The 24,930-nt window shown below is 42.3% G+C and overlaps 2 protein-coding genes across 4 annotated transcripts in view; one reads left to right on the forward strand and one right to left on the reverse strand.

The window, feature by feature from the left end:
* RB195_024497 (uncharacterized protein) lies at positions 1 to 4,854 on the reverse strand (the record flags this gene model as incomplete). Of its 2 annotated transcripts, XM_064212297.1 has the most annotated exons (4): positions 1 to 675; positions 789 to 1,335; positions 4,209 to 4,401; positions 4,779 to 4,854. In XM_064212297.1, the coding sequence occupies 4 exons, from the start codon at positions 4,852 to 4,854 to the stop codon at positions 1 to 3; spliced, it is 1,491 nt and encodes a 496-aa protein (XP_064068178.1). The 2 variants fall into 2 exon arrangements, with proteins under 2 accessions (XP_064068178.1, XP_064068179.1); XM_064212298.1 differs by lacking the exons at positions 4,209 to 4,401; positions 4,779 to 4,854 and adding an exon at positions 1,498 to 1,643.
* RB195_024498 (uncharacterized protein) overlaps positions 4,561 to 24,930 on the forward strand; it is a gene marked incomplete at both ends in the record, with an annotated part of 29,821 nt that continues 9,451 nt past the window's right edge. The window contains 9 exons of one of the 2 annotated variants that reach the window (XM_064212301.1): positions 4,561 to 4,661; positions 5,905 to 6,040; positions 7,498 to 7,566; positions 8,254 to 8,430; positions 8,482 to 8,599; positions 14,017 to 14,137; positions 22,035 to 22,194; positions 22,260 to 22,376; positions 22,434 to 22,558. In XM_064212301.1, the coding sequence (XP_064068180.1) occupies positions 4,561 to 4,661; positions 5,905 to 6,040; positions 7,498 to 7,566; positions 8,254 to 8,430; positions 8,482 to 8,599; positions 14,017 to 14,137; positions 22,035 to 22,194; positions 22,260 to 22,376; positions 22,434 to 22,558 (1,124 nt within the window). Of the gene's footprint in view, positions 4,662 to 5,492; positions 5,537 to 5,904; positions 6,041 to 7,451; positions 7,567 to 8,253; positions 8,431 to 8,481; positions 8,600 to 14,016; positions 14,138 to 22,034; positions 22,195 to 22,259; positions 22,377 to 22,433; positions 22,559 to 24,930 lie in introns of those variants that run through there. The other variant, XM_064212299.1, reaches the window with a different exon arrangement.

Raw genomic sequence — 24,930 nt, forward strand, 5'->3', positions numbered from 1 at the left:
TTAATGAGTCGGTCCAGGATAATGCGCTCCAGTACCTTGTACATAACACGCAGCAAAGAGATTCCTCGATAATTCCTTGGGTCCGTATTTTATCCATATTGAACGGATGATCTTTGTCATCTCACGAATCCCAGACGGAGGAAGATATTTTAGCATTTCTGCCCTAATTCCGTCGTCTCCACCAGATTTTCCATTCTTCATTTTCTGAATACAGACCAGGACCTCCGACTCGGTCGATGGCTGCTCGTTAACCGTATATGTTGGTCTATGAACGTGTTCGAGTTCAGGAGTTGACGGTGCTAGCCGGTTCAGCAGGGTCTTGAACTGTTCCTTCCAAATTGGAAGGGTTGCTTCACCGGCAGCTACTCCATTAACAGTGTTGAGGACATGGGAACATCTTTTCACTTTGCCGCTATACTGTTTTAGTAGAGCGTAGGCTTTCTGCGGATTCCTGTCCTCCCACGCCTTCTCAAACTCCATCGCTGTTGACGTCCACTCGTTACCGCGATCTTGTTGCAGTTGACGACGCAGCTTCCTTCTAAGACGCTTTTCCTGGTTGAAGTCACCAGCGCTGCGTGCGATACATACAGAATTGTACGTGGATTTTGTTTCCGCAGACGCAAAGGCAAACTTCTTCCGCGGCAATAGAACCGCGAGCGTTTCCCTTGCAGCGTCCTGGATGCACTTTGTGAAGGAATCCGCATCGCTAAGCTTCCTCCTGGTCCGTACTCCAACATGAATAGACACACGTTGGCAGAATTTTCTTCTGCATTCATCGTCTTTCAGACCTGCCATGTCGATTTTCGGTTGAAGAGGAACTCCTCGGTTTCTCTTGTGCTTCGTGCTTTAAAGCTGAGAAGAACTGGGTCAGAGTCGAACGCGACGTCCCAAACAGCTTTAGATTTTCGGATATCTGACTGAGGAATGTTCTTCGTCAGAACGTAGTCGAGCTGAAGCTTAAGAGTCCTCACCTTTCGCTTGCGCCGCTCTCCAGGCGTTAAAATGGTTGACCCCTGCCGCGTGAGCTGATGGCGTCGATGATTCCTCTTAAACGTGGAGGCGATGATGAGGCCTGCCTGTTCGCACAAGTCGACCAGACGGTCACCGTTGTTCGACGTGCACTCCGCTGGATAGTACCATTTTCCTAGCACATCGGATTGCTGTTCGAGTCCCATCTTCGCATTTGCGTCGATTCCGACAATGACCACCTGCGAGCTTGGTATTTTAGACATCAACGCATTGAGTTCATCATAGAAGGCGTCTTCATTATTGTCCTCAGCCGTTTTCGTAGGTGTGTGAGCACTTACGACCCAGAGTATATAGTGTTTACGTCCTCTGCAATCCCTCAGTCATACAAAGGCGCATCTAGACGACGTTGAGCCAAATTCCTCCACCAGATTCTTGTAATCGTTCCTCACAGCTATCGCGCAGCCACCTACTTTGTTCTCATCAGCATTGCCGCAGTATATGGTGTAATTTTCCATGCTGATGACGGACCGATCTCTCATGCGTGTTTTATGTAGTGCAGCAAAAGGCACACAGAGATATCGCAGAAGTCTGGATAGAGCGGCTTGTTGGAGTTCACTCGATAGTGTTCGGCAGTTCAGCGTGACGAAACGAATGGTTGTTGCCAAAGATTCCATGCTCCCTTCAGGCAGTTGACCTTTCAGGTTATGGGCTTTGGCGGTGTGCTTTACGACAGCATCTTTTTGCAATGTATGGGAAGCTTTCGCCATATAACAGTGCAGGTTATATAGCTCGTACGTTCCCAATGCGTACACTCGAACGCCTGATTGCGTTTAGTTAAAGCAGGGCCACCACGTGCAGGTAGCAATCAGACTCGTATACGCGGCCTCATATATATATATACATATATATATATATATATATATATATATATATATATATATATATATATATATATATATATATATATATATATATACATATACATATATATATGCATATATATGTATATATGTACATGTATGTATATGTATATATACATGTATATGTATGTATATATATAATACATATACATATGCGTGTATATACTGGATCTGTCATCTTGGGATGCGCCAATACGTTTTACTGGAACTCGTAATCGTTGAGGTTTTGGAATGTGTGTTGGCCTATACTTGCGTTTCCAGCCGATGATCAAGTCAGTGTTTTTATCCTCCTAGACAAGTCTGGGGGTAATTTATCGACCTCAAAGGGATGAAAGGCTTAGTGAGCATGGGGCGGAGCATATATATATATACATATATATATATATATGTATATATATTTGTATATACATTTATGTATATATATATATATATATGTATATATGACATATATGTATATATATATAGTATATATATACATGTGTTTGTATATACATGTATATATATGTATATATACGACATGTATATATACGTATATATATATATACATGCATGTATATGAAGATATGAAGGGACCGCGTATACAAGGCTGATTATTACCTGCACGCGCCGTCTCCGCCCTCATTAAACGCAATCAGGCATCTGGGTATACGCGGTATACGCCTTGAAAGCGCATGAGGTATATAACTCGCGTTGTTTTATGGAGCGCTTTGTCTCAATGGCTGAACGTCCTGAAGAAGCTTTCTCACTATTCCATGTTAACTGTTGGGGACGAAGACGTGAAGAACTTACATGTTATAGCGGTTTAGAAAGAAGGAATATCATGTTCTGAAGTAACGGGTTTAGTCCGTCGTTTATATGTATGCGTGTGAAACGAAATATTAGAGAGCAAAATGGTCGTAGTCGTAAAATTAGTTCACCAAAAAGTGAATGAGATGTTGTGAGCTGTTTCATAGCTGTGATAACTGCATGTGTTACGTTTCGTCCGTATTCCATCTACCGCATGTCTATTTCTCTGCACGTTTGCCTCAAATTTGTAACACTTCTTTCAGAAGTTAGAAGCAGGCATGCCAACTACTAGCTAACAACTATTTATACAGCTGTTAGCATGCCTGCTTCTAACTTTATCTTAGTAGAACCTTAAGTTTGTCAGTACGATAATGACATTTACGTCATTTAATGTTCGCACATTATCCTGTGCTAATTGTTGAAGAAAAGGACCTCGTGCGTTGCTTCCAAATTGTACTGGTACCAAGGGAATGTAGGTGGGAAATTAAGTTTGAATATTTATCAAAAATGAACGAAAACGCGCTGCTAGGAAAAGAAAAATTTGAAATTCTGTGGCAAAAAAGTCTACAAAAAAGTTTCACTACTTTTGATTTTTACTAATCAGTGAAAGCGTACGAAGCGAGAACCACAAGCAGTTTGAAGTACGGCTTTAACCGGACGTGCAAACTGGTTTATATATACTTGTATATATATATATATATACAAATGTATATATATATATATATATACTACATGAGAACGTATTTATGTAACGTATGTATATATTATATAATGTGCACACATCTTCGTATGCACATTCATAAAAAGGGGAATGGGGGATCGGGGAACTAGCGCAGAGCGTGTCATGATTTCCACCATGGTCCTGCCTCACTGGCCATTTCTGTTCTCCATACAATTACTACAGCTTCTAACCCACAATTACTTACTCCATGTTCGTGCACTGGAACAGAGTAACTCTTAAGATCTTGTTTGATTATAGGGATTACTAAAACGTAGGAATTTCCCGCAACCAGGTACGACCTTATCAACCTTTTATGTTGTCTCGCCTACTGTTGCTACCGGCCACACGACTAACATTATCTACATCGGTGTTTTTTGTCTGAATTTCATTCAGTTGATCTTGTTCTGATCTGATTGATTGAGATATAAGTCATTAACTTTTTTCAAAATTACACATTCACATAGAAATAGAAAGGATTGACAAAATGTTGAATTGTAAAATTTGATGTGTAATTTCTCGCTCTTCACTACAGTGCTGTACTCATTTGTCTAATCTTCTTCATTGCTTTTTTTTGGATAGTTTAAGTGGAATGTCAAGTGGACAAAGTGGTGCACTTTCGACGCCATTTTTTTTTGTACTTAATCGAGACGATAGTGCTGCTGAAGCTGGTTGTGAGATTTCTGGCACGTATGAATGACATCGAAGCATGAAAAATTCAGAAAGGTGGGAAACATGACGTAAAAACATTTGAAATGACAAAATACAAGCCGTGCCAAACCAGTATAGAGTATCGAAGAACTTACTGAACGTACTTGCTGAAGTCAATGGGAGCGATGGGAGGAACTACTGTGTAGAGCATATTATGGATTATTTTGAAGGCGCGAAAGCTCTTTGAATTTTGGCATAGAGATTGTGACTTGTCGATTGTCAAATTGACGCAAGGGCTAAGATTGTTAACAAGCTTTATTACTGCCACGGTTTCGGCGTCGTCGCCTTCATCAGAGCCTGGAAAGTCAGATCATTTGTAATATACTCTCTCAGATGCCTCAACAAGTCATCATTCTATAAGATGCTACATCCAAAATCGAAACTAAAAAAGTCCTCTGGCTACGTGAGCTTCGTCGATTCTTAGCACGTGGCGAGATAAATGTCTCTATCAGCGATATGGGAGGAAAGGTTGTGGTCATTTCGTGTGATCTAGACATGGCTACCATTTGGCAACACCTTGATGACCCAACACTCTATTGCTCTTCGTCATATGAAGGGTTCAGAAAACAATGTCGTCATTTCATTGGGTCCAGACAGGAAAGGCTGCGGGGATATATAGAACAATGATCACACGACTGAAGTATGAATTTCCTAGTTCCCCGTTCTTTACTTACTGGTAAAGACACATAAGCTTTCTCCTTCTGCTCTCTTTCCAGAAGATCCAAGGGCATTCAAAGTACGGCCTATCATAAACAATCAGTAAGCGGGCCTACTGAAGGATATCGTGGTTTTTAAAGGCATCACCTCACGGTGGTGCGGATTTCAGGTGGAGTATTCGTATTTGTATATGGGATCGTAGATTATGGAGAGGTGAGTGATTCCGTCCATTTCTTGCTAATTGGCGTAAAAACGGCCCGTAAAATGCGGCGTGTGCACAAGGCTGGTGCGCTCCAGTCGGACTCATTGTAGAAAATAGCGCACCGGAGTGCTTGAAGCCGTATCTTCCGGGTCGCCTTTACGGCAATTAGGAAGAAATGGACGGAATCACCATTCTCTTCATAATCTACGATCCCGTATACGAATACTCCACTTGAAATCCGCACTACCTCAAATTCGTGGTATGCTGCCTTTAAACGTTATATTTGCCCCGTTGCTTAAGTATGTTCTTGCGCATTTATTCAACACCAACATGTTTCTTGAGCAACTTCGAAAAGCGCGCATGGGGAACATATGTGTTTTTTTTTTGGATTTATCGATGTCATTCCTCTTTACACCAATGTCTCAAACAGTGCTGGAATTCAGGCCATGTTCGAGCTACTCGTAGAACACCGAGACATTCTAAACTTGTACGGGTTTTCCATAAGGCAGAGTATGACGCTCTAGGATGAATGCCTAAAGTGCTCCATATTTTGCCGGACACTACTACAGACAGGTCAGGGGTTTGGCCATAGGGCAAAGAGTAGCTACCACACTAACTATTGCACTCGTTTCCAAAGTTGAACAAGCCATCCTGGAACGAAAACCTTTCCTCTTACATTGATGACCGTTGCATTATATGTCCGACTCAAGACGAGATGGACACCTGTTTCGAGCTTGTAAACCAGAGATTCCCTCACATACGGTTCACACGGCAAAAACCCAAAGGAAATTGGCAGTCCTTTGTTAACGTGGAAATACAGTGGTCCAACGGTGAGCGGATGACACGATGGTTTTGAAATCCCAGTAGTAAAAGATACAAGTTCACTGCTTTTCCGCTCACCCTTGGAAAACCAAGAAATCAGTCATTCGGAACATGTTTAGGCCAGCCGTAAGGGTGAAATCTGATGTCCAGGAGCGGATCGATGCGGTTAACCTAGCGCAGCGAATCGCAACTTCTAATGGTTACATTGATGTACCGCAGAAGCCAGGTCTTATTGCACAGCGAGATTATGCCAAGGTGGATGACATGATGGATCCAAAAAGATCAATTTCTGTTTACCTCTCATAACCCTGAGTAAGACGATAAGGGCCAGTCTGGTTAGGTGTTGTCTCGATGACCAAGTGAGAGTTGTGGAAGTACCTTTCACAGATCTCAAGAAGCACTTAGTCCGAAACAGAATATGTACGATCGCTTTTGCCCGAATCTATGTAATATGCCCATTTGGTAAGGCAGGCGACTGCATGATCTCTGGTGTAGTTTATTTAATTTTGTGCGAAACATGTGGCGAACAATATATTGCCGAGACAAGGCGACTTCTCTGTGTTCGTATCAAAGAACATCTTGATGGGATGAAACATTCAAACACAGCAACCCCTCTCGGAACTCATCGCGGAAAACGTCATGAAAATGCTCCTTTCTGCATAGCTGCCACGATCCTATCGTACGAACCCGAAATTGTGGTTCGCAGAACTTTGGAGGCGTTTTGAATCAACGCTAAAAGTCCAAAAATGAATAGAAAGGAAGAGCGCATAGCCGTGACCAACGAGCTGGCTCTGTATCAAGAGCTTTGCTGGTTTTGATCTACGAGGTTATATGCGGGTCGCATCCTAATTAGTATTTGCAGAGCGATTTTACGCGAAGGTCCACTAATATCACGGCAACGCGATTACTTAAGTAAGGACAACGATTTGGACTTTTTTGGTTCCGATTTTGGACTTAGCATATTAGGGAATGATGACTTATTCTGCATGAGGCATTTGAGAGGATATATTACAAATAGTCTGACATTCCAGGCTCTGACGAAGGCGACGATGTCGAAACGTTAGCCATAATAAAGTTTATTAACAATCTTGGCTCTTGCTTCATTTTTGCAATGGACAAGTTGCTATCTTTTTTTGTTTTGTTTCAAAGAACTCAGAAAGTATGAATTTCTCCTTACCCACGATAATTGGACTGGTTGGACCGGCCAGTTCGACCAAAGTGTGCCCCATCTTTGAGATCAGATAGAGATTTCTCGTGCTTAGTAAACTGAAGTATTTACGTTTGAGAGAATCACAGTTTTTTCCTCCAACCGATATTTTTCTATGTGCAAGCTTGTGAAGCTCTTTTGCTTGTGTGTAGTCATAAAAGAGTTCGTAAGGGCCTGAGTTGATTTGTATAGATTACGAACACAATATACCTTGAACTCCCAACTTTGAAGGACAAAAACATCTCCAACTTCTTTTGATAAGGTAGGAGTGGAGATTATGGAGAAGGGTAATTGTATGCTTTGATTCAGTATACGACACTAAGGGTCACCTCACTGTGAACTGGGACAAATGCGTAGACGGCGTGATATCGAGAATAAAGATGCAGAAGCCGTTGATCATAGAGTTGTTCTACGTTTGCAACCTCATAAACCATGGATCTATTCATAAAATACTGCCAGGTTCACCAATTTGCCGTCGAAACAACTGCTTACACTCTCTATTCAGTCGCCTAGTGCTTGGATGATCGAGAATGTCTTTGCAGAAGTCGATCTAGACAATATTCGAATGGAACTCGTTAGTTTCTCTTCTTGTACTAATTTAAATACCTTTGCGTTCTACCTTTATCGAGGTTGCCGTCGTAGCTTCCAGCAACAATATTAGTGGAATAATAATAACAATCAAAGTAATACTCATTCCCGAAAAAGGCAGGAGATGAGGTTCTACGAAAGCCGCGAAAAGTAGAGTGAACTGTGGAATCTTCGAATATGAGGTCGCTGTGTCACGGCAAATCTACAGTCCGTGCAAAACGTGTCAGACTCCTTTTCTAGTGTGTTGCACCATCGTTAGTGTTTCAAAATGAATGCTTGGTAAGTCCAAGAGAAGAAATTCTCGACGAACTCAAATTTTTCAAGTCGTCGCCCTCGGCCACAAATAGCTTTTGTGGCCCCAATGTAATAAACCATCTTATGCAGAATGGCCATCAAAACTTGGACTGTGATAGCTGTGGTCTGCACACCGCATCAAAATGTTTACCAATCAATTTTGGCTTAAGTTTCGGGATCTTTGCTCTCTTCATTGAAAACATTTGAAGACAAAGATATGTGTAATTTAATCATTATAGGAATAGGCCGTTTGATATCTTCAACAAATAGGTGTTTAAAAGTGCTTCAAAAATTTTGTTAGAAATAGTTGATTACCCTCTAGATATATTTTCTGCTCTTAAAAAAAACTTCTATGTACTGTGGAAAAAGTTGGATTCAGGCGCCCTCAAACGTCTTTGCTTACTTTTCCCTGGAGCACATACTACTGGAGGGACACTGTTTCGACGAAGTATCTGGATCGCCGCCACGTGGCTTGCAGTTTGTGCTTGGAACACGTACCAATCCCACTGAGTTTGACACTATTGTAATGGCCAACCTTGGATACTTCCAGTTGAAGGTATGACAGCATAGTTTCCAGTTTTTAAGTTATATTTTTTATAATGTTTAGGCAAACCCTGGAGCATGGCTGCTACAGCTCCGTGATGGAAGATCGAAAGACATATATCAGTTGTCGAACTATGGCAGTATTGAAGAGAGCACTAACGATTCAGTTCGAGTTCTTATAGGTGACCGTTCTTGAGAACTGTATTTCTATGAAACCATCAATTTCGAAATAGCATTGACCTACCAGACAGAGTACATCCGAGCTCGTAACGTGAAAGTTTCATGTATGAGCAAGTCATCTTGTCAGTACAACTGTGCTTCAAAAAATCAAGCGTGTTAAATCTTTGGTTTAGCGCTCCGCGCCTTTACAGTAGTAGGTGTGATGGAATAGGTTGTGTAGTTATGAAAAAAAAATGAGGAAAAGAAGTACTATGTTTGTCAATGTCAAAATGCTGACGTGACCTCGCTTTTTCAAAGAGAAAAAGAAGAAGAAACATAACCACGTTATCTTTATGTGTGAAGTCTAGAATTAATTTGTTTTAGTCTCAAATGTAATAATAATGACTTCATTTTCCAAAAAGCTTGGATTCAGTACTTTGAATCTTGCTTCTTTTCCATGGCGTTTTAAAAAATCTGCACAGGTATGGCGGAACTGCGAGTTGAAGAACTGAACGCCTCTAACACCTGTTATCACTATAATGAGGGCACTAATGTGGCTCGGACAGTTAATAAATTCTTCTCCATACACTTGCTGCCTGGGCCGCATGAGCGACCACATTATGACGATAGAAGAGAACTTGTCGAAAGCGTTCAGTTTCTTCGACTTGTAGTTACACCATATTTCTTCAAAATTTGTTCACTTTTTTAAAGCGCCATGAAAGAGAAGCAAAAGAGAACTCTCGGAAGAAAATCCTTTCCCTCATTCTCAACTGCCTCTCCTTTCTTTGTCGAGTGATTCCGCAGTAGTCTTTTGTACAGAATATGATATAGTTCAACGAATTTTTTGTTAAATGTTTCAATCCTGCTTATGAAGTATGTTTCTCCGCTTATGCCGAATTTCTTGCACGAAGAAGAAAGTGGAGAAACATAGTTGGCATGTCATTATCCTGTTATCTGTCGCATTGTTCTTTTCCCAACTACCTACACGTGGCTTCAACGCTGAACAGTGCAGTACACATCTAAGTCTTCATTCTCTGTTGAAGCTGACTTTTCTAAAAGGTGGAAGAAATGGGCGGCAACTGTTGAGGAAATTTGATTCATTTAACACGATTTTATTTGTAATCTGGTCAAAACGATTTGAAGCCTAGTGCACATACATAATCTACTGCGCTTGAAGCGCTGCAATGGAAGCAGTTGCAATCGCGGTGGAACTGTTGCTAGCTCCTTTCGGACTACAGAAATGAGTGAACAAACGCCGAAAATGCACCCGAAGAAGGCGGTAGCGACTTTGTGGTGGTGTGCTACATGTGTAATTCACAGCTTCATGAAACTTGGCGAAACCATCACCGCAGAGAAGTACCGCAAAGAATGGGACGAAATGCACCGGAAACTCCAACTCCTTCGCCCGACGTAAGTGAACAGAAGAGATCCGATTCTCCTACACGAAAATACCGGCCACACGTTTCAAAGATGACGCTACTGAAGTTGAGCGAGAGTTAGGTCACGAGACTCTGCCTCACCCACCATATTCGCCAGATCTTTCGCCAGTGAATGTTTCGTAGTGAATCTCTGAAAACGCGCATTAATTTTGGACAAACCTAAAACTTTTGATAATTGATCTGTTTCCTTGAATTAGAGAGCGAAGCTGGTTGACAGTGCTGTATGCTCTCTTGCTGTGAGAAAGTAAAAGATTATAGGTGGAGCTTGAATTTCTAAATTTAGTGTCGAAGCCGTCACTATGCGTTGACTTCAGGCAGCGTGGGCTCAGGTTCGTGCAGATGTCAGTTGTGAAGACCCTATTGGGATCACTTGCCCATATTGATCCTTACAGACGGTGGTTTAGAACGTTTGTAAATATAGCGTACGAAGAATGTAAGCCGCTAACCTTCTAGATCCGAAAAACTTTATGCTAGTTGGCAACCGAGCACATCCTCAAATGCTCTTGATTGCTATGTTTGATTTTGATATGAAAAAGGCGACTCAGAACGATTATTAGTGAGTGATCTATTCGATATACATTGGGGGTTTAGAACGTTTGTGAGTATAGCGCACGGAGTAAACTGATTTTGGACATTGCGCAGGTTGTCGTGGTCTTCGGACCTTTTGTTGCCACACGCTCACACGAGTTTTATCGCAAACACTTTAGGCACACGATAAGGCAAGGATAAGATAAGGCACGCGTCGTCCTGGCAACTCTGTGCTCTCCGGATAGGGATATGGGAGAGCATTGAAGCGTCGACACTTCACACACTGCTGCACTAGCTTCCTAGTCTGTTGGCGTATCTTTAGTATCCAGTATGTCTGACGGAATGTGACAATGGTGTGTTCGACCCCTTGGTGATATCGTCCGTGGGCGTCCTGGATGATTAGGAAAGCTGGTCTTGTGTTAGGCGAAAAACCAATGAAAATTGGTGATTTGGTATGTGTCTAATACCGAGTGTTGTAGCCGTCCTCGTGAGCGCCATATATCATCTTCGTCCTTGAACAGGCGTAACGAGTTGTCCATGGATTTCTTGTAGTCTCTCGACAGGTACAACTCCTAGTGGTCGCGTATGAACCTCAGTCGGGCTATGAGTATGTCTTCAGCTGTCAACCGTGCGGACCACGTAATATGTTGGAGCTCTGGGATGTTTCGGTATATCCGATTCCGCGTTTGTTCCGATAAGGACCGCAACAGCTTCTTGAGGAAGACCAGTGTTCTGGCTGTAACCCTCTTCTCTTTCGAGAATGAGCTGAAACGGTTCAGGCCTACGAGTGGCTCCGTAGTGTCTATCATTGTAAGTGTAGTATTGATCCTTCCCTGATCTGCCGTCAGCGTATCGTATGGATAAAACTTTATATTCCATTCCGTCTCGGGCTGGCCGAGGGATTTTGGACCTTTCCACCATAATTTGTGGATGTGTAGATGCTCTCGTGTGAGTCCTCTTGTTCAGACATCTGCGGGGTTTTCGTGAGTACTGACGTAACCGAAACGAACAGCTGCTCCCCTGTCGTTGAGGGCGGTCAGAGTTTCTCGAATCTTTTTTATTTGGTTGCGTACGAGCATTCCTGCGTTAGATATCGTTGACGAGAGTGCTAGCCAACTAAGGGCAATCTGCGAATCCGAGAAAAGGAGAATCTCGTTGTCTTTGGCGAAGGTTCCAATGCTCGATACACTGCCCATGCGAGGCGTGCTGCCATCGTGAGTGCATTTATTTCCAGTTTCGGAATAGTTGGCAGCGTCCGGATGGAAGGTAGCTTACATCGAACCATCACTAACGAAGAGTTAGTGCTATCAAAGAGATAGGCACATGTGGCCATTGCTATATCGCTAGCGTCAGCAAAGATTGCTAGTTGGCAAGATCTTTTGAAAAGGAATCCTCATAAATTTCTCTGATTGATAAGTGGATGTTGTACCCTTTCGATCATTTCTATCCACCATTTCATTGATTTTTTCTTCGGTGGAAATAAGATTGTCAAGGATTGACAGCGCGCGACGCATATTCCAATCGCTTTCTTGCGTGTTCTGTGAAACATGCTCTTGTAATGCTTTAAGCTGAAGAGTAGATGAGAACTTCGCAAGAATTTTCTGCGAAAGGTAGGATCCTTCGAGGTTGACCCTTAGTTCTTGCACCTGCGTAACGATCGGAATGATCGATTCCAGAAGGCGTCTTTGTGCTTTGATGTTCTTTGATTCAGCTTTTGTCGTTTCCAAACGAGATTGTACATTCCCGATGAGAGCTGACTCATTGCCGTAGGTCAAATGCGTGATCGCAATTTGAATCAGTGATGGGGTAACGGCGTATGAGTTCTCGGGCTTCTCCACTCACGGCGTTGACGAGATACTTGAATTTCTGAAGCATCGTCAAGGGTTGCTGGTGCACATTAGCCTCGAACAGTGTCCAGAAATTCGAAAATTCGCAAAATTTTCCTTATGAATGTCGGTACAGGGATCGCTGGGAATTTCGGAATTTGCGCTGCAGCTGCCGTTTGTACTATTGATGTTTCCTCCTGTCCGGATCCTAATAGTTGTCCCTCTATGTTGATTATTCGTTCTTACGCCCGCTCCAACACCGCGTGAGCTTTGTCTAAATACTGCGTCACTTGCTTATCGTTTCCTTCCGTAAGTGGTTCTTGAAGATCATCCAGCGCGGTCGTGAAGTTATTTAATGCATCTGTGGCGAGCCGCATCGTTGCCGATAGTTTGAAGGATGTTCTGCGGAGTTTTTTCTGCTGTTGTTTGGCTCATGGGAACCTCTTCTGGCTGCGTAGAAGACTGCTCGTCGAGGAGCCGTGTCAAGCTATTGCAGTATCGAGTCAAAAGCCCTTTGTGTGAGCGTAGTGCGACTGACATCTTTTCCCCGACGTCTACAATTAAATATGTCACTCGCGAGTTAATGCTGACTGTCGTTTGCGTCGTGTGCGTAATTGATGATCCGCCAGAAGATCGAAGTAGAGGAGTGAAAAAAGGTCGTCGTGAAAAGGTGGAGAAATCGGCGTTTACGTAAAAATGAATCCTCAAAATTCCGAAGCTAAAAGGCTGTCAACTCGGAGAAATCTGCGATACAGGACGTCCAACGTGCCCAAGATTGTCTGCGTACTGCGAAATTATGAAAATCTTGAGCAGTAACCGAATTCAAGTCCGTACCTGCGGGTTCGGGCGTCGAGAACGTAGTGGTCCGATGCACTAAACTGATTTTGGACACTGCGCAGGTAATCGTAGTCTTCGGACCTCTTGTTGCCATCCGCTCACACAAGTGTTATCGTAGCGCCTCAAACTTGGGTAATTCAAACAAGAAGGCAAATATACGACAAAGGCACACGATACGGCAAGGTGATAAGTTAAAGCATAAAATAGAGATAGAGTCTAATGCTGCGATAAACTATAAAACGAGCCGCCCCAATAACACCGAGAATATAATGAAATACACATTTGAAGAGAAAGAGAGCATAAGGGAAACTGCGTCATGGGGCCGATGGGTGAAGGACCAGGGAAGACGCCGCCGCGCCGCCGACGTCTTATCATGATGACTGGACCCCTCGGGGGGAGCTCTGGTGCGGCGGCTTACAGTCCGCGATTGATCCGACAGTCTGCGTTACAAAAATCGATTTAGCGTTACAAGATCGCGAGGGTTCCGCGATAGGGAGAATGCAAGCAGCTGACCTTCTAGGTCCGAAAAACCTTATGTTATCTGGCCACCAAGAGCAAATCCTCAAATGCTTTTGATTGCTATGATGTTTGATGTTGATGCGGTAAAGGTGACTCAGAACGATTATTAGTGAGGTGTCATCATTTCTTTCTATATGTCGACACTGCCATGGAACGGATGGTTCCATTGTGTGATGTAATTGTGTCAAGGCTGTTATTCGTTCTGTTCTGTAAGACCTTAAGCAAAAGAAAACGTTGCTACGAAGCTGAAAACGAGTAGTGATGAGAAGTAATTTCATTTAAATGTTTCAGATTCCTTCTCTGGTAGAACCATTCGTGTTCGAGTTCTAAAAAAGAATGGAATGGAGCAAAGAAGTCTACTTTCAAACGATGATGAAGGTAGCGCCGGTGTTTGGAACACTATCAGTAACACGTTAGTGTTTGTGATATTATTCCGATTCATATTTTGTGTGAGTGTTGTATACTGCGCACTATCTGTATCACGTGTACAACAATTGTTCCTAAATTTGATCGCGCGGACGCAGAGATGAGACCATAACCATGTCGAAGCTCATGCTCTACGTGTATTTAGAACCTAGAAATTATGTCCCAAAAAAACTATAGATTGACTGAAGATTTTTTTCATGGGTACTAAAATGAAAGGTACATGTTTTATGCGCCTCCTGTGTTTTCTTTGATTCTTCGTTACATGGCATACCTTTGCGAAAGGTTACCTAGTAGCCATATAAGCAGGTTCCTCTCCGTAGACTGAGCTTTTCATACCTCTGACCCAACCTACACTTCAAGATAGAACTAGATGGAAATAAGATAGAAATAGTTAATAGATAAATTTAAATCTTGATTTTGCTGACGATGATAGTCGAAATCGGGTACTGCTTTTAGTTAAGGAGGCGACTGCCGACGCCTTTAGTTCATTTTTTGCTTTATAACCGTTTTATAGTGATGCTATTTCGCTGCATGTGACCCATTCAAAAAACAAGTCTACGAGTTCAAACCTTTTTTCGCCCACCTTGATACCAACAGAATTTCTCGAAGAAGTTCTCTTGCGTCTCCTCATGTTTCTCATTGTGAAGGACTCAATGCGTTACACAATATCAACGACGAAACGAATAAACTATATCTTTGGTGTGCTCGAGTTCGACAAATGAACGCTCTGATGGTACCGAAACGATATCAACAGGACAATACTCCAGTGTTCTCATTATGTTACCTATGGTAAAGTCGAACAGGAAGGTGTGAAATTGCTAACATAGGAATCCTAAAATTTAAGCATTGGGCTTAGGGCAACCATCACATGTAGGGCTTCTAACTCTGACTTTATTTTCCTCCTTAAACTTGTTTACAGCTTAGGCAAGCACTACATGTAGCATTCGTATAAGCACAACAATTAAACGACATAGGTAGCGTCTTTTATTATTTATGCTCCAAAATTCTTATAATCCAACTTAGTTGAAACGCAAAAATTTGTGACTTCAATGAGACAAGACTCTCTGTAAACTAGGAAGCGCCAGTTAACGTTTCTTTGCATAACCGAGTCATTTAGCTAGAGAAGTAACAGTTCTTATATGTATATCGTTATATGGATGCGGGAAAAAGGTACCCGTGGAAATCGACTGAACATGGGAAATTGAGCGCATATTATAGGGAAATAAGAAGAAGTAGATTCTTCTATCTAATTAAATGATAAATCAGTGTTTTCAACGAGTTCATGTTAAAATTTCAACTGCAACAACAATGCACTCGGCAATTTTCTGTCACAAACTTTCAGTGTCACAGTTATACGAAGTGATGTTCGTCTACATCTTCACAATCTTTGAATGATTAGGATTAAAGGCTTAAATTAACACTCATTAGACCTTGCTATGTTCCGTTGTGTAACTGAAAAACCATTTAGGTTAATGCCTAGTCAAATATTTTACTTATGCAAATGTGATATTTACATAGGATAAGGATAACAGGATAAAGTTTCTGGCGTTAATCAATCCGCTTGTTATGCGCCCAACGTTTACTTAAATTCAGAATCGTTCGAGATTTACGAACGTGTAACTGGCCTATACAATGACTTGCGGTGGCTAGCTGATGTGTCAAGTCAGTGTTTTTATCCTCCCAGACAAGTCTAGTACCAATTTATCGACTCCGAAGGGTTGAAGGTAAGCACTAGGGTGTATTCGAACCTCCGATCGATCGTGCAGGAAGCAGAACTTCTAACCGCTACACTACACCCGCCCCTATTTACATAGAGCGCTCGTTAAATATTCTAATATTTGTTTGTACAATTTATTCACTAAAACTTCATATAATTTTTCTACTCCTTTCTACTTTTTACAGCTTTTTATGACTTCATTATGATTATTTTCTGCATAAGCTCAATACGACTGGTTAGGTGTAGGAGTGGCGAACAGACACCTCTATATCTTCGAGATACGCCGCTAAGTACGATTCATTTTCGCGAGACATTAGTTGCGCCTCATAAGACGTTGGTTGCCAGTTTTAATTGGATAGATAATGGAAAAAATGCCTGGAAAGCAAAAAAGTGAAGAAATATAACATAACACCGATCAATGGAACACTTTTTGAACTATCTCCTGTATTTCCATTGATGGATGGTTGGTTTCCATTTAACAATTAAGAACGGGATTATAAACACTTTCACCTACATTTCTTAGTGCATTTCACTTATATAAACTTCATAAGCAACTTCATCTCAAGTTTCAAACAATTTCTAACCCAAGCACTTTTCGTTTTTTGATCGATTCGAGAAGCGTAGACGGGCGAGAAAAGTACATCCTAACAGCTGCAGATGCTCCGAAATGGGCAGAGAGAGCCGTGTGGGTGGGTCATCAGCAATAGCGCAAGAAGAGCTACGATGCCGCTGCAGCGATCATGACACTGTCAGCAACCGTTCGTTGCAATTATCGACGTTCGTTAACCTCTTGGATACGCGGCGGGACATCACACGGATAGTTCTTGATCGTTCCCCTCCATATAAATAAACATATATTTTGGGAACGTGCGAGCTATATAACCAGCACTGCTATATGGCAAAAGATTCCCTTACATTGCGAAAAGGTGCTGTCGTCCAGCACATCGCCAAAGCCCATAACCTGACAGGTCAACTGCCTAAGGAAGCATAGAATCTTTGGCAACAACCATTCGTTTCGTCACGCTGAACTGCCGAACACTATCGAGTAAACTCTAACAAGCCGCTCTATCCAGAATTCTACGATATCCCTGTGTGCCTTTTCCTGCACTGCAGGAAACACGCATGAGAGAACGGCCCGTCATCAACATCAAAAGTTACACTATATGCTGCGGCAATGCTGATAAGAACAAAGTGGCTGCGCGATAGCTGTGAGGAACGATTACAACAACCTGGTGGAGGAATTTGGCTCAACGTCGTCTCGATGGGCCTTTGTACGACTGAGGGATTGCAGAGGACGTAAACACTATATACTCTGGGTCGTAAGTGCTCACACACCTACGAAAACGGCTGAGGACAGTAATGAAGACGCCTTCTATGAATGAACTCGATGCATTGGTGTGTAAAATACCAATCCAGCAGGTGGTCATTGTCCGAATCGACGCAAATGCGAAGATGGGTCTAGAACAGCAATCCGATGTGCTAGGAAAATGGTGTTATGCAGTGTCCTGACTCCGGAAGGAATCTTGGAATCAATATGGATATGGCAGTGAACATTTCTCTTTCGAGCAACTGTCGTATCGAACGTTCACGGATAAGATGTGGACCAATACCAACCATGACTAACTTCGTCGCTTACGCTCCAACATCAACCTAAGAGGAAGAAAAAGTTGAAGCTTTCTATATGGACCTGGAAAAGTTCTACAGAGAGGATTATGTCTTCTACAAGTTCATAGTTGGAAATTTCAGCGCAAAAATTGCCCTTAGAAGAACGAGGAAACACCATCTTCCAAAACAACTCCTGTCAAAAAACTGTCTTCCTCGGCTGCCCTGGGATTCGAGGCGAATGTTGTATCACGAGCTGCTCCCGCCTAGATACACAGTCACCGCTCTCATTTACGCTACCCAGCTCTAGAAACTTGCGGGAGCTGTTCGAGAAAGTCGGCTGAGAGGAGCTTTGGCGCATCTCCTTCATAATAACACGAGGCCCCATATGGCTAAACAGACCTATCAAAGAATCGAAGAGCTAGGACGTGACACAGCAGCCCATCCCTTGCACTACCTCCGCCCCAAATCGATTATATTGTTGATTGATTTCCTTCTGTTTTCCTGACATAGCCCCCTCTGATTATCATTTATCCTTAGTTAAGAAAACCTTCATTGAAGCTCGGTGGCATTAGTAAGACAGTCGGTAACTTCTTCAATCTCCAAACCTCTCAGTCCCGGAAGAAGGGATTGATAACCTGCTCATTAGTTGGCGCTGTAGTGGCTAACAGAGGCGAAAGAATAAAAGATACAGGTTCTGGCGTTAACTAATCGCTGGAGATGCACCATCACATTCGTTTCGATTCAGAATCGTTTGAGGTTTACGCACGCGTACCTGACCTTTACATTGAATTGCAGGGACTAGCCGATGTGCCAAGTCAAGTGTTCTTATCCTCCCAGACAAGTCTGGTATCAATTTGTCGACCTCGAAGAACTTATATATAAACTTCATAAGCAACTTCATCTTAAGTTTCAAACAATTTCTAACCTAAACACTTTTCGTTTTTTGGTCGATTCGAGAAGCGTAGACGGGCGAGAAAAGTACATCCTAACAGCTGCAGATGCCCCGAAATGGGCGGAGAGAGCGGTGTGGGTAGGTCATCAGCAATAACGCAAGAAGAGCTACGATGCCGCTGCAGCGATCATGACACTGTCAGCAACCGTTCGTTGCAATTATCGACGTTCGTTAACCTCTTGGATACGCGGCGGGACATCACACGGATACCTTTTGATCGTTCCCCCCCATATAAATAAATATATATTTTGGGAACGTGAGAGCTATACAACCCGCACTATTCGCTAAGGCCATCTCTGCGTTTAACTCATTAACGAAATGGCCGTGGTCAACCTCCGTCACGAAGGAAGTCAAGCTGCGATTCTACCTATCCGCAATTTGCCCCATCGTTGTGGTGGAACTGGAGACTGATGCAGGACCGGTGATGGAGAGGCTTGATTGCTCGGAAGAAAAGCTGCTTAGACGGCTACTTTGCTACTTTTGGCCTAGTGTATGCTACAATGAGGATCTTTACGCAGAAACCGATATGGTATACCGGCGTGGACATGACACGTGGAACATCGACATCTTGCACCGCCATCGAAAGTGGCTAAAGTAAATCGTCTTCGCTTCTTTGGTCATATATTAATCAGACCGGCAGATCGTCTTGTTTAAAGAGTTCTGAGGAGTTTGCCGGGTTCAAGCTGGAAGAGGCCACCTTGCCGAAAACGGAAGTTCCGGACTGAGGTGGTGAAAGAGGAACTGAGGACACTCGTCGTGGATAGGGAGTTCAGGCGAGACTTAAGGTTTCGCAGAATATGGAATAGCGACGAATGGATTGATTCTGTGCAAGCTGTCGCAGAAAATCGAGAAGGTTGGGCAGAGCTGCGTTCAAGGACGGCATACCTCGGCGAAGATGCGGGTAATCGCTTCAGGCGATGAGATCAGCCCTCCTATTAAGGACGATATATATATATATAATTATTTTCACTAAAACTATTATTATTGGTCCAGTTTTTATATAAAACCAGCCTGTAAGTCCGGCTAAAGCCGGACTTCAGACTTTTTGGTGTGTTTCCTTCGCTCGCCTTCATTGATCGACGAAAATTAATAGTAGTGGCGTTTTCTGTGAAATTAGACTTGTGTGCCTCTAACAATCTTTCTTCATCTTTATTGTAATTGAAGGCAAAAAATTTCGTAGTCTTCTTTCTAAACGGGTCAGTTCTACATTTGGAGAATATTCAACCACTAGCTTCAAACATTCCTACGATACCAATATAATATAGATACTATTTGAAAGCATTACTAGAAGTATGGGTCTTCCTCCTGATTTATCCCAACAATTATCACAGAATGATATTTTCATGTAAAATGACGTGAACAACATCATCGTACTGATAAAGATAAGTTCTACATCAGATCATGTAAACTGTTAGGCACTATTTAAGCAGCTGTTTGTGTGGGTGTTTCCACTTTTTGAAGAAGGCATGTTACCAGGTTGAGGCAAACGTGCAAGGAAATAGACACGTGGAGGAGTCATAGAGGTGCAGTGCAACACGTGCAGTGGCCATGGATAAAAAATGAAACCGTTGCAATGTATAATTTACCTTTCGCGACATCCATACAAAGTTATTGCGCACGGTTCCAACGCCGTAGGACCCGTTGCACCTCATTTTACAGCTCTGCGACGCCGGTGGACCCGTCGCATCCCATTTTATAGCTCTCTGACGTCGACGCACCAACTCGATCATCATCGATTATCTTAGTGTTTACCTTCTTCCAGTTCAGTGCATTCTAAAGGGGTCTTGATCATTGCCTTAGACATTGTCTCATAGATTCTTCGCCTAATTTTGTTTCTGGTAATCTCTCGCCATAGTTCTTTTCGCGACTTCGATCGCACACTATCAGGAAATTACGCCTGTGTGAGTATGGCTTTGAGCGCTTCGCAGTCAATGCAGTGGATCGGTTCAATCACTCAAGTTTGGAGTGCGATGATTCTTGGTTGTTCATGGGAATGCGCGTCATGCACGTCAAACGTACAAGTCTGCGCCTTATATTACAGTTTGTGATATGTCTCCTTTGCGATGCGGGGGTTTCGTTGCCGTGAAGGAGGTACGCTAAGCGCTTTTCTCTTACCTCTGTGTTTCAGGAACTGGGTGACATGAATGACAGCAGCGGCCGCATGGCTTTGCAGCTCAAAGATGGATATTCTCCTCGACTCTCAAAAAAGAAAAATGTCGTTACGCCCAAGATGTTTCTTTAAGGTCTATGTCTCACTCCTGCAAGCAAGTTAATCTAGGGTTAACGACGGAAGTTATACTCTTTCCTTGCGCGGTTGATGTTTTTGACTACGGTACTGCAGCGAGGTTGCATTCCAGGGTGAGAGTTGCTGGAACTGTTATCTTGATTAAAGTCAATAACGAAGTCGGAACAACGTGAATGGTAACGGACAATGCGCGTGTTTATATTTAGCAGAGAAGCTTCGAAACACAGCTGTCTACTATTACTTGGAAGCTCTGGGCTGTCCTTTTTTCTCGAAACTCCCTCAAGTCAGTATTTTGATGTATTTTGATTCATAGGTCATTTTTGGGAAAAGCTGCGAAAAAAAAAACTCGGCAATCAGGAAAAAGGTGGAAGTTAGAATGGTTCCTAACAAATGCAAAATGTTTTCAAGGCTGCCAATAAAGTGGGCCGATATGTTTGCTTGCAGAGCGGGTGTACCAACTAAGAATTTAGCCGCATCCTTATCAATGACATCGTAAATGTTTCGCTCAGAAAATTTACGTATATATAAGTGTGAAAGGAACGCTTGAAGGTGTTGCTGGAGCTCGCAAGATCAGTGAAGATGTGCCAACTAAGCTCGTAACTACTTATAATTGTCATCAAATTTATGATCAACATATAAAAACACTGATTGCCATGTTTTTACTAAGCCTAGGCAGAGAGTGCCCACAAACTCATCAAGCGATAAAGTCGGTGTCTACAGACAGGTCGTCATATTAAAATGGAAGCCCCAATTGATAAGGTTTTACTGCATCTAAAGGGTGTTGGAATCAAAATCGTAAAAGCAAAATGATCGATGAGAAGATTTATACCTTCATGCGAGAAACGGCCTTTAATTCGCGGCCAGTCCTAAATTGTCCAAAAGTTCAGTAAAGCTTCGAAAATGAGTTAATCCAAATGAATGTAATCGTTGAAGTAGTTTTTTTCTTCATTTTGATTTAGCGATAGTCGAGTAGTATAGTGAATCAAGAACAGCATCCGGAGGAGTTTTCAATGTTTCTTCTTCTACGGAAGTGAATAGTTTGCAAATATCATAGCAAAAACCCAAAGCATACATACAAATTCAAGAACAGATGAATCATGAACACCCAGTTTAATCAATCAGCTTCCGGAATTTTTCTTCCATTGAAGTGAACATCAAAAATTTTTCCGGATTCCACCTTTAATTACTTACGTTATGCGTCACTTGCGTTTAGCTTCATGATTGCAACAACAAAATTTCATCCCACTAATTGAAGAGCTACAAAAACTAACAGGAACAATGTGCAGCGTGACTACAAAGACTTGTAGAATACTGAAATTCATAGATTTCACCTCGGCTTATTCGACTTCCATTATTATTTGCAGCCTGAGAAGCGAAAAACATAACACGATCAATGTGTTCTCTCTGGCATCCGGTCATTTATACGAGAGATTTTTGAACATCATGATGTTATCTGTGATGAAGCACACTAAGAATCCAGTAAAGTTCTGGCTACTCAAGAACTACCTCTCACCTCAGTTTAAGGTCCTGTTAGACATTGTTCAGAGATCTGTATGAATATCCTATTTTGAATCCTTTTTTTCCTTCAGAAAGATCTTCCTCTGTTATCAGATGAATACGGTTTCGAATATGCATTGGTAGAGTACAAGTGGCCTCGTTGGTTGTATCAACAAAAGGAAAAACACAGGATTATGTGGGGTTATAAGGTGATATTTGTATGTATTAAAGCAGCCACTTTTAATAATTGGTTTTAATCATGTCAGATTCTTTTTCTTGACGTCCTTTTTCCTCTCGATCTGCAGAAGATAATATTTGTGGATGCTGATCAGGTTGTTCGCGCAGATCTCATCGAGCTAATGAACTACGATCTAGAAGGAGCACCATACGGGTTGGTTTTCATTGAGATCTAAAGATAGCATCAACGTAGGAAAGTCTTCAAATTTTCCGATGGTCCCGTGTCCTATTAAGTCATTCATGGTTCTGGATTTTTAAATTAATTTTTGCTTTTTAAATGTCATAAGATTGCTTTTTTTGGAATGGAAGTATAGTTGACGTCTGAAGCTTTTTTAATCTTTTTGACGCTACGCATTCCTTTTTATATTGAATTATGAGGTATGTGGAAAAGAATTTTTTTATCTCTGGATGAGATCACGCAGAAACGAAGAACGGAGCAATTTTTAGGAAGGGATCGTCGATTTGATCTTTTACAAATCACTGGAAATTTTCCTACCTTCGTTTAAGCTTGGCGTTTAAGTGAATCGTTGGCTTCCAATTGTCTCCATCTACAACATACATGCATACATACGTACATACACATACATATACACATACATACACATACACATTCGCATACAGATATACATTTTACATTTTCGACGAAAGTGCCCCATCGAAGAGTAATAAAAAGCCGTACCTTCCTAGCTGTGAGAAATCTCCTTGGAAATGTTTCAGCGAACAACTTGTACTTGACAATAGTTTATATTTTAAGTTTCTAGCTTTGAAAATGTCTAGTTTTTCCAGTGTCAGACTTACAGCATTACTCTATTTCGTTATTTGGTCCAATTTTTGAACAGCTGTCAACGCCATAGAATGAACGCTTAAGTCTCGCGATTCGGTACTTGCTTAGAACTCTTCTTCCTTTACGAGAAGTGAGTTAGGTGCATGAGTTAACATCGGATGACAGTTGGCCATGGTTTTCGATTGACCAAATTGGAGAAAATTTCGTTTTCACAAAACATATTTTTGCACCCTCTATGAATTTTTTCAGTACCTCAAACAGCCAGTTCTTCTCATAAAAAGACGCTCTTTGGAATGATGTTGAATTGACTTTTATTTACAAACTTCAAAATTTCAACACTGACTCCGCCCTCTCAGAGCAATTTATATTCTATAGCTGGAATGGTTATTGCGGCCCAAGCATAGTCTGTCAGGCATCTCACACTTTGGATAGCTGACTCCTCTGGCGATTCGGCGTCATAGAAAGCAATAATGTTTGAACATAAATGAACCGTGACGAGCAAACCCGCTCCTAGTCTAGTCGTCGTTCTAGCCCCTAAGTCGATCGACGACTGATCAGGTAAGTGTGTGTGTGTGTTTTTTTTTTTTTTTTTTTGGGGGGGGGAGTGATATTTGAAACGGTATTTGAAGGAGAATGTGGGTCTCCTAGAGACCGTCAGCGGGAATCAGGGTGGATGGACAACCTATCGAACTCGTGGATGTGTTCTTTTATTTGGGTTGTATGCTGAGAAACGATGGCAACTACGAGAGAGATATTCAGCGAAGCTGCAACAAAGCTAACTCGGCATTCAACTCGTTGACCAACTGCCTGTGGTCGACCGTCATCGTCAAGCTACAAGCTGCCTATCCGCAATCCGCCATGATATACGGATCGGAGACCTGGGCAGCGCTGGTGATGGCGACGGAAAAGTTTGACTGTATGGAGAGAAAGCTGTTTAGACGACTGCTAGGCTACCTTTGGTCGTTGGTATACCGTAACGAAGTTTTACTCGGAAGTGGACATGGTGTACCGGCAGATAACGTGGAAAAGTCAACATCTTGCCCGGCCTTTTGAAGTAGTCATTCCATCTTCGTCAAGAGAACTGTCTTCGTTTCTTTGGTCACATTATGAGGAGACCGTCTGATCGTTTTTTCCAAATGCTTCCAGATCCTAATTGGAAAAGACTTCCTGTTCGTAAAAGAAAGTTTTGGACGGTAGTGGAAGATCTAAGGACACTTGGCGTTGACAGGCAGTTCAGCCGAGATGTGAAGTTCAGCCGTTTGTGGTAAATTCTCTGCGAACTCTAGCTGAAGATCAAACAGGATGGGCTCGGTTATGCTATAAGGACGACCACCCCGGCGAAGATCCACATAGCCGCGTTGGGCCGTAACAATTGCCCGCCGATTAAGTGAATACATGTACATATACTCAAATACTTGCATAAATACATATACATACACAATATACACACCACCTCACTCCGGAACTTCCGTTTTCGGCAAGGTGACCTCTTCCAGCTTGAACCCGACAAACTCCTTAGAACTCGTTGAACAAGGCGATCTGCCGGTCTAATTAATATATGAACAAAGAAGCGAAGACGATTTTCTGTAGCCACTTTCGATGGCGGTGCAAGATGTTGATGTCATCCACGTGTCATCCGCCGGTGTACCACGTCGATTTCCACATGAAGCGCTTCAGGCTAGCATACCCTAGGCAAAAGTAGCCAAATCGCTGTCTAAGCAGCTTTCGTTACGTGCAATAAA

This window comes from Necator americanus, chromosome X (genome assembly GCF_031761385.1).
Source record: "Necator americanus strain Aroian chromosome X, whole genome shotgun sequence".
In the NCBI taxonomy this organism is placed as follows: domain Eukaryota; kingdom Metazoa; phylum Nematoda; class Chromadorea; order Rhabditida; family Ancylostomatidae; genus Necator; species Necator americanus.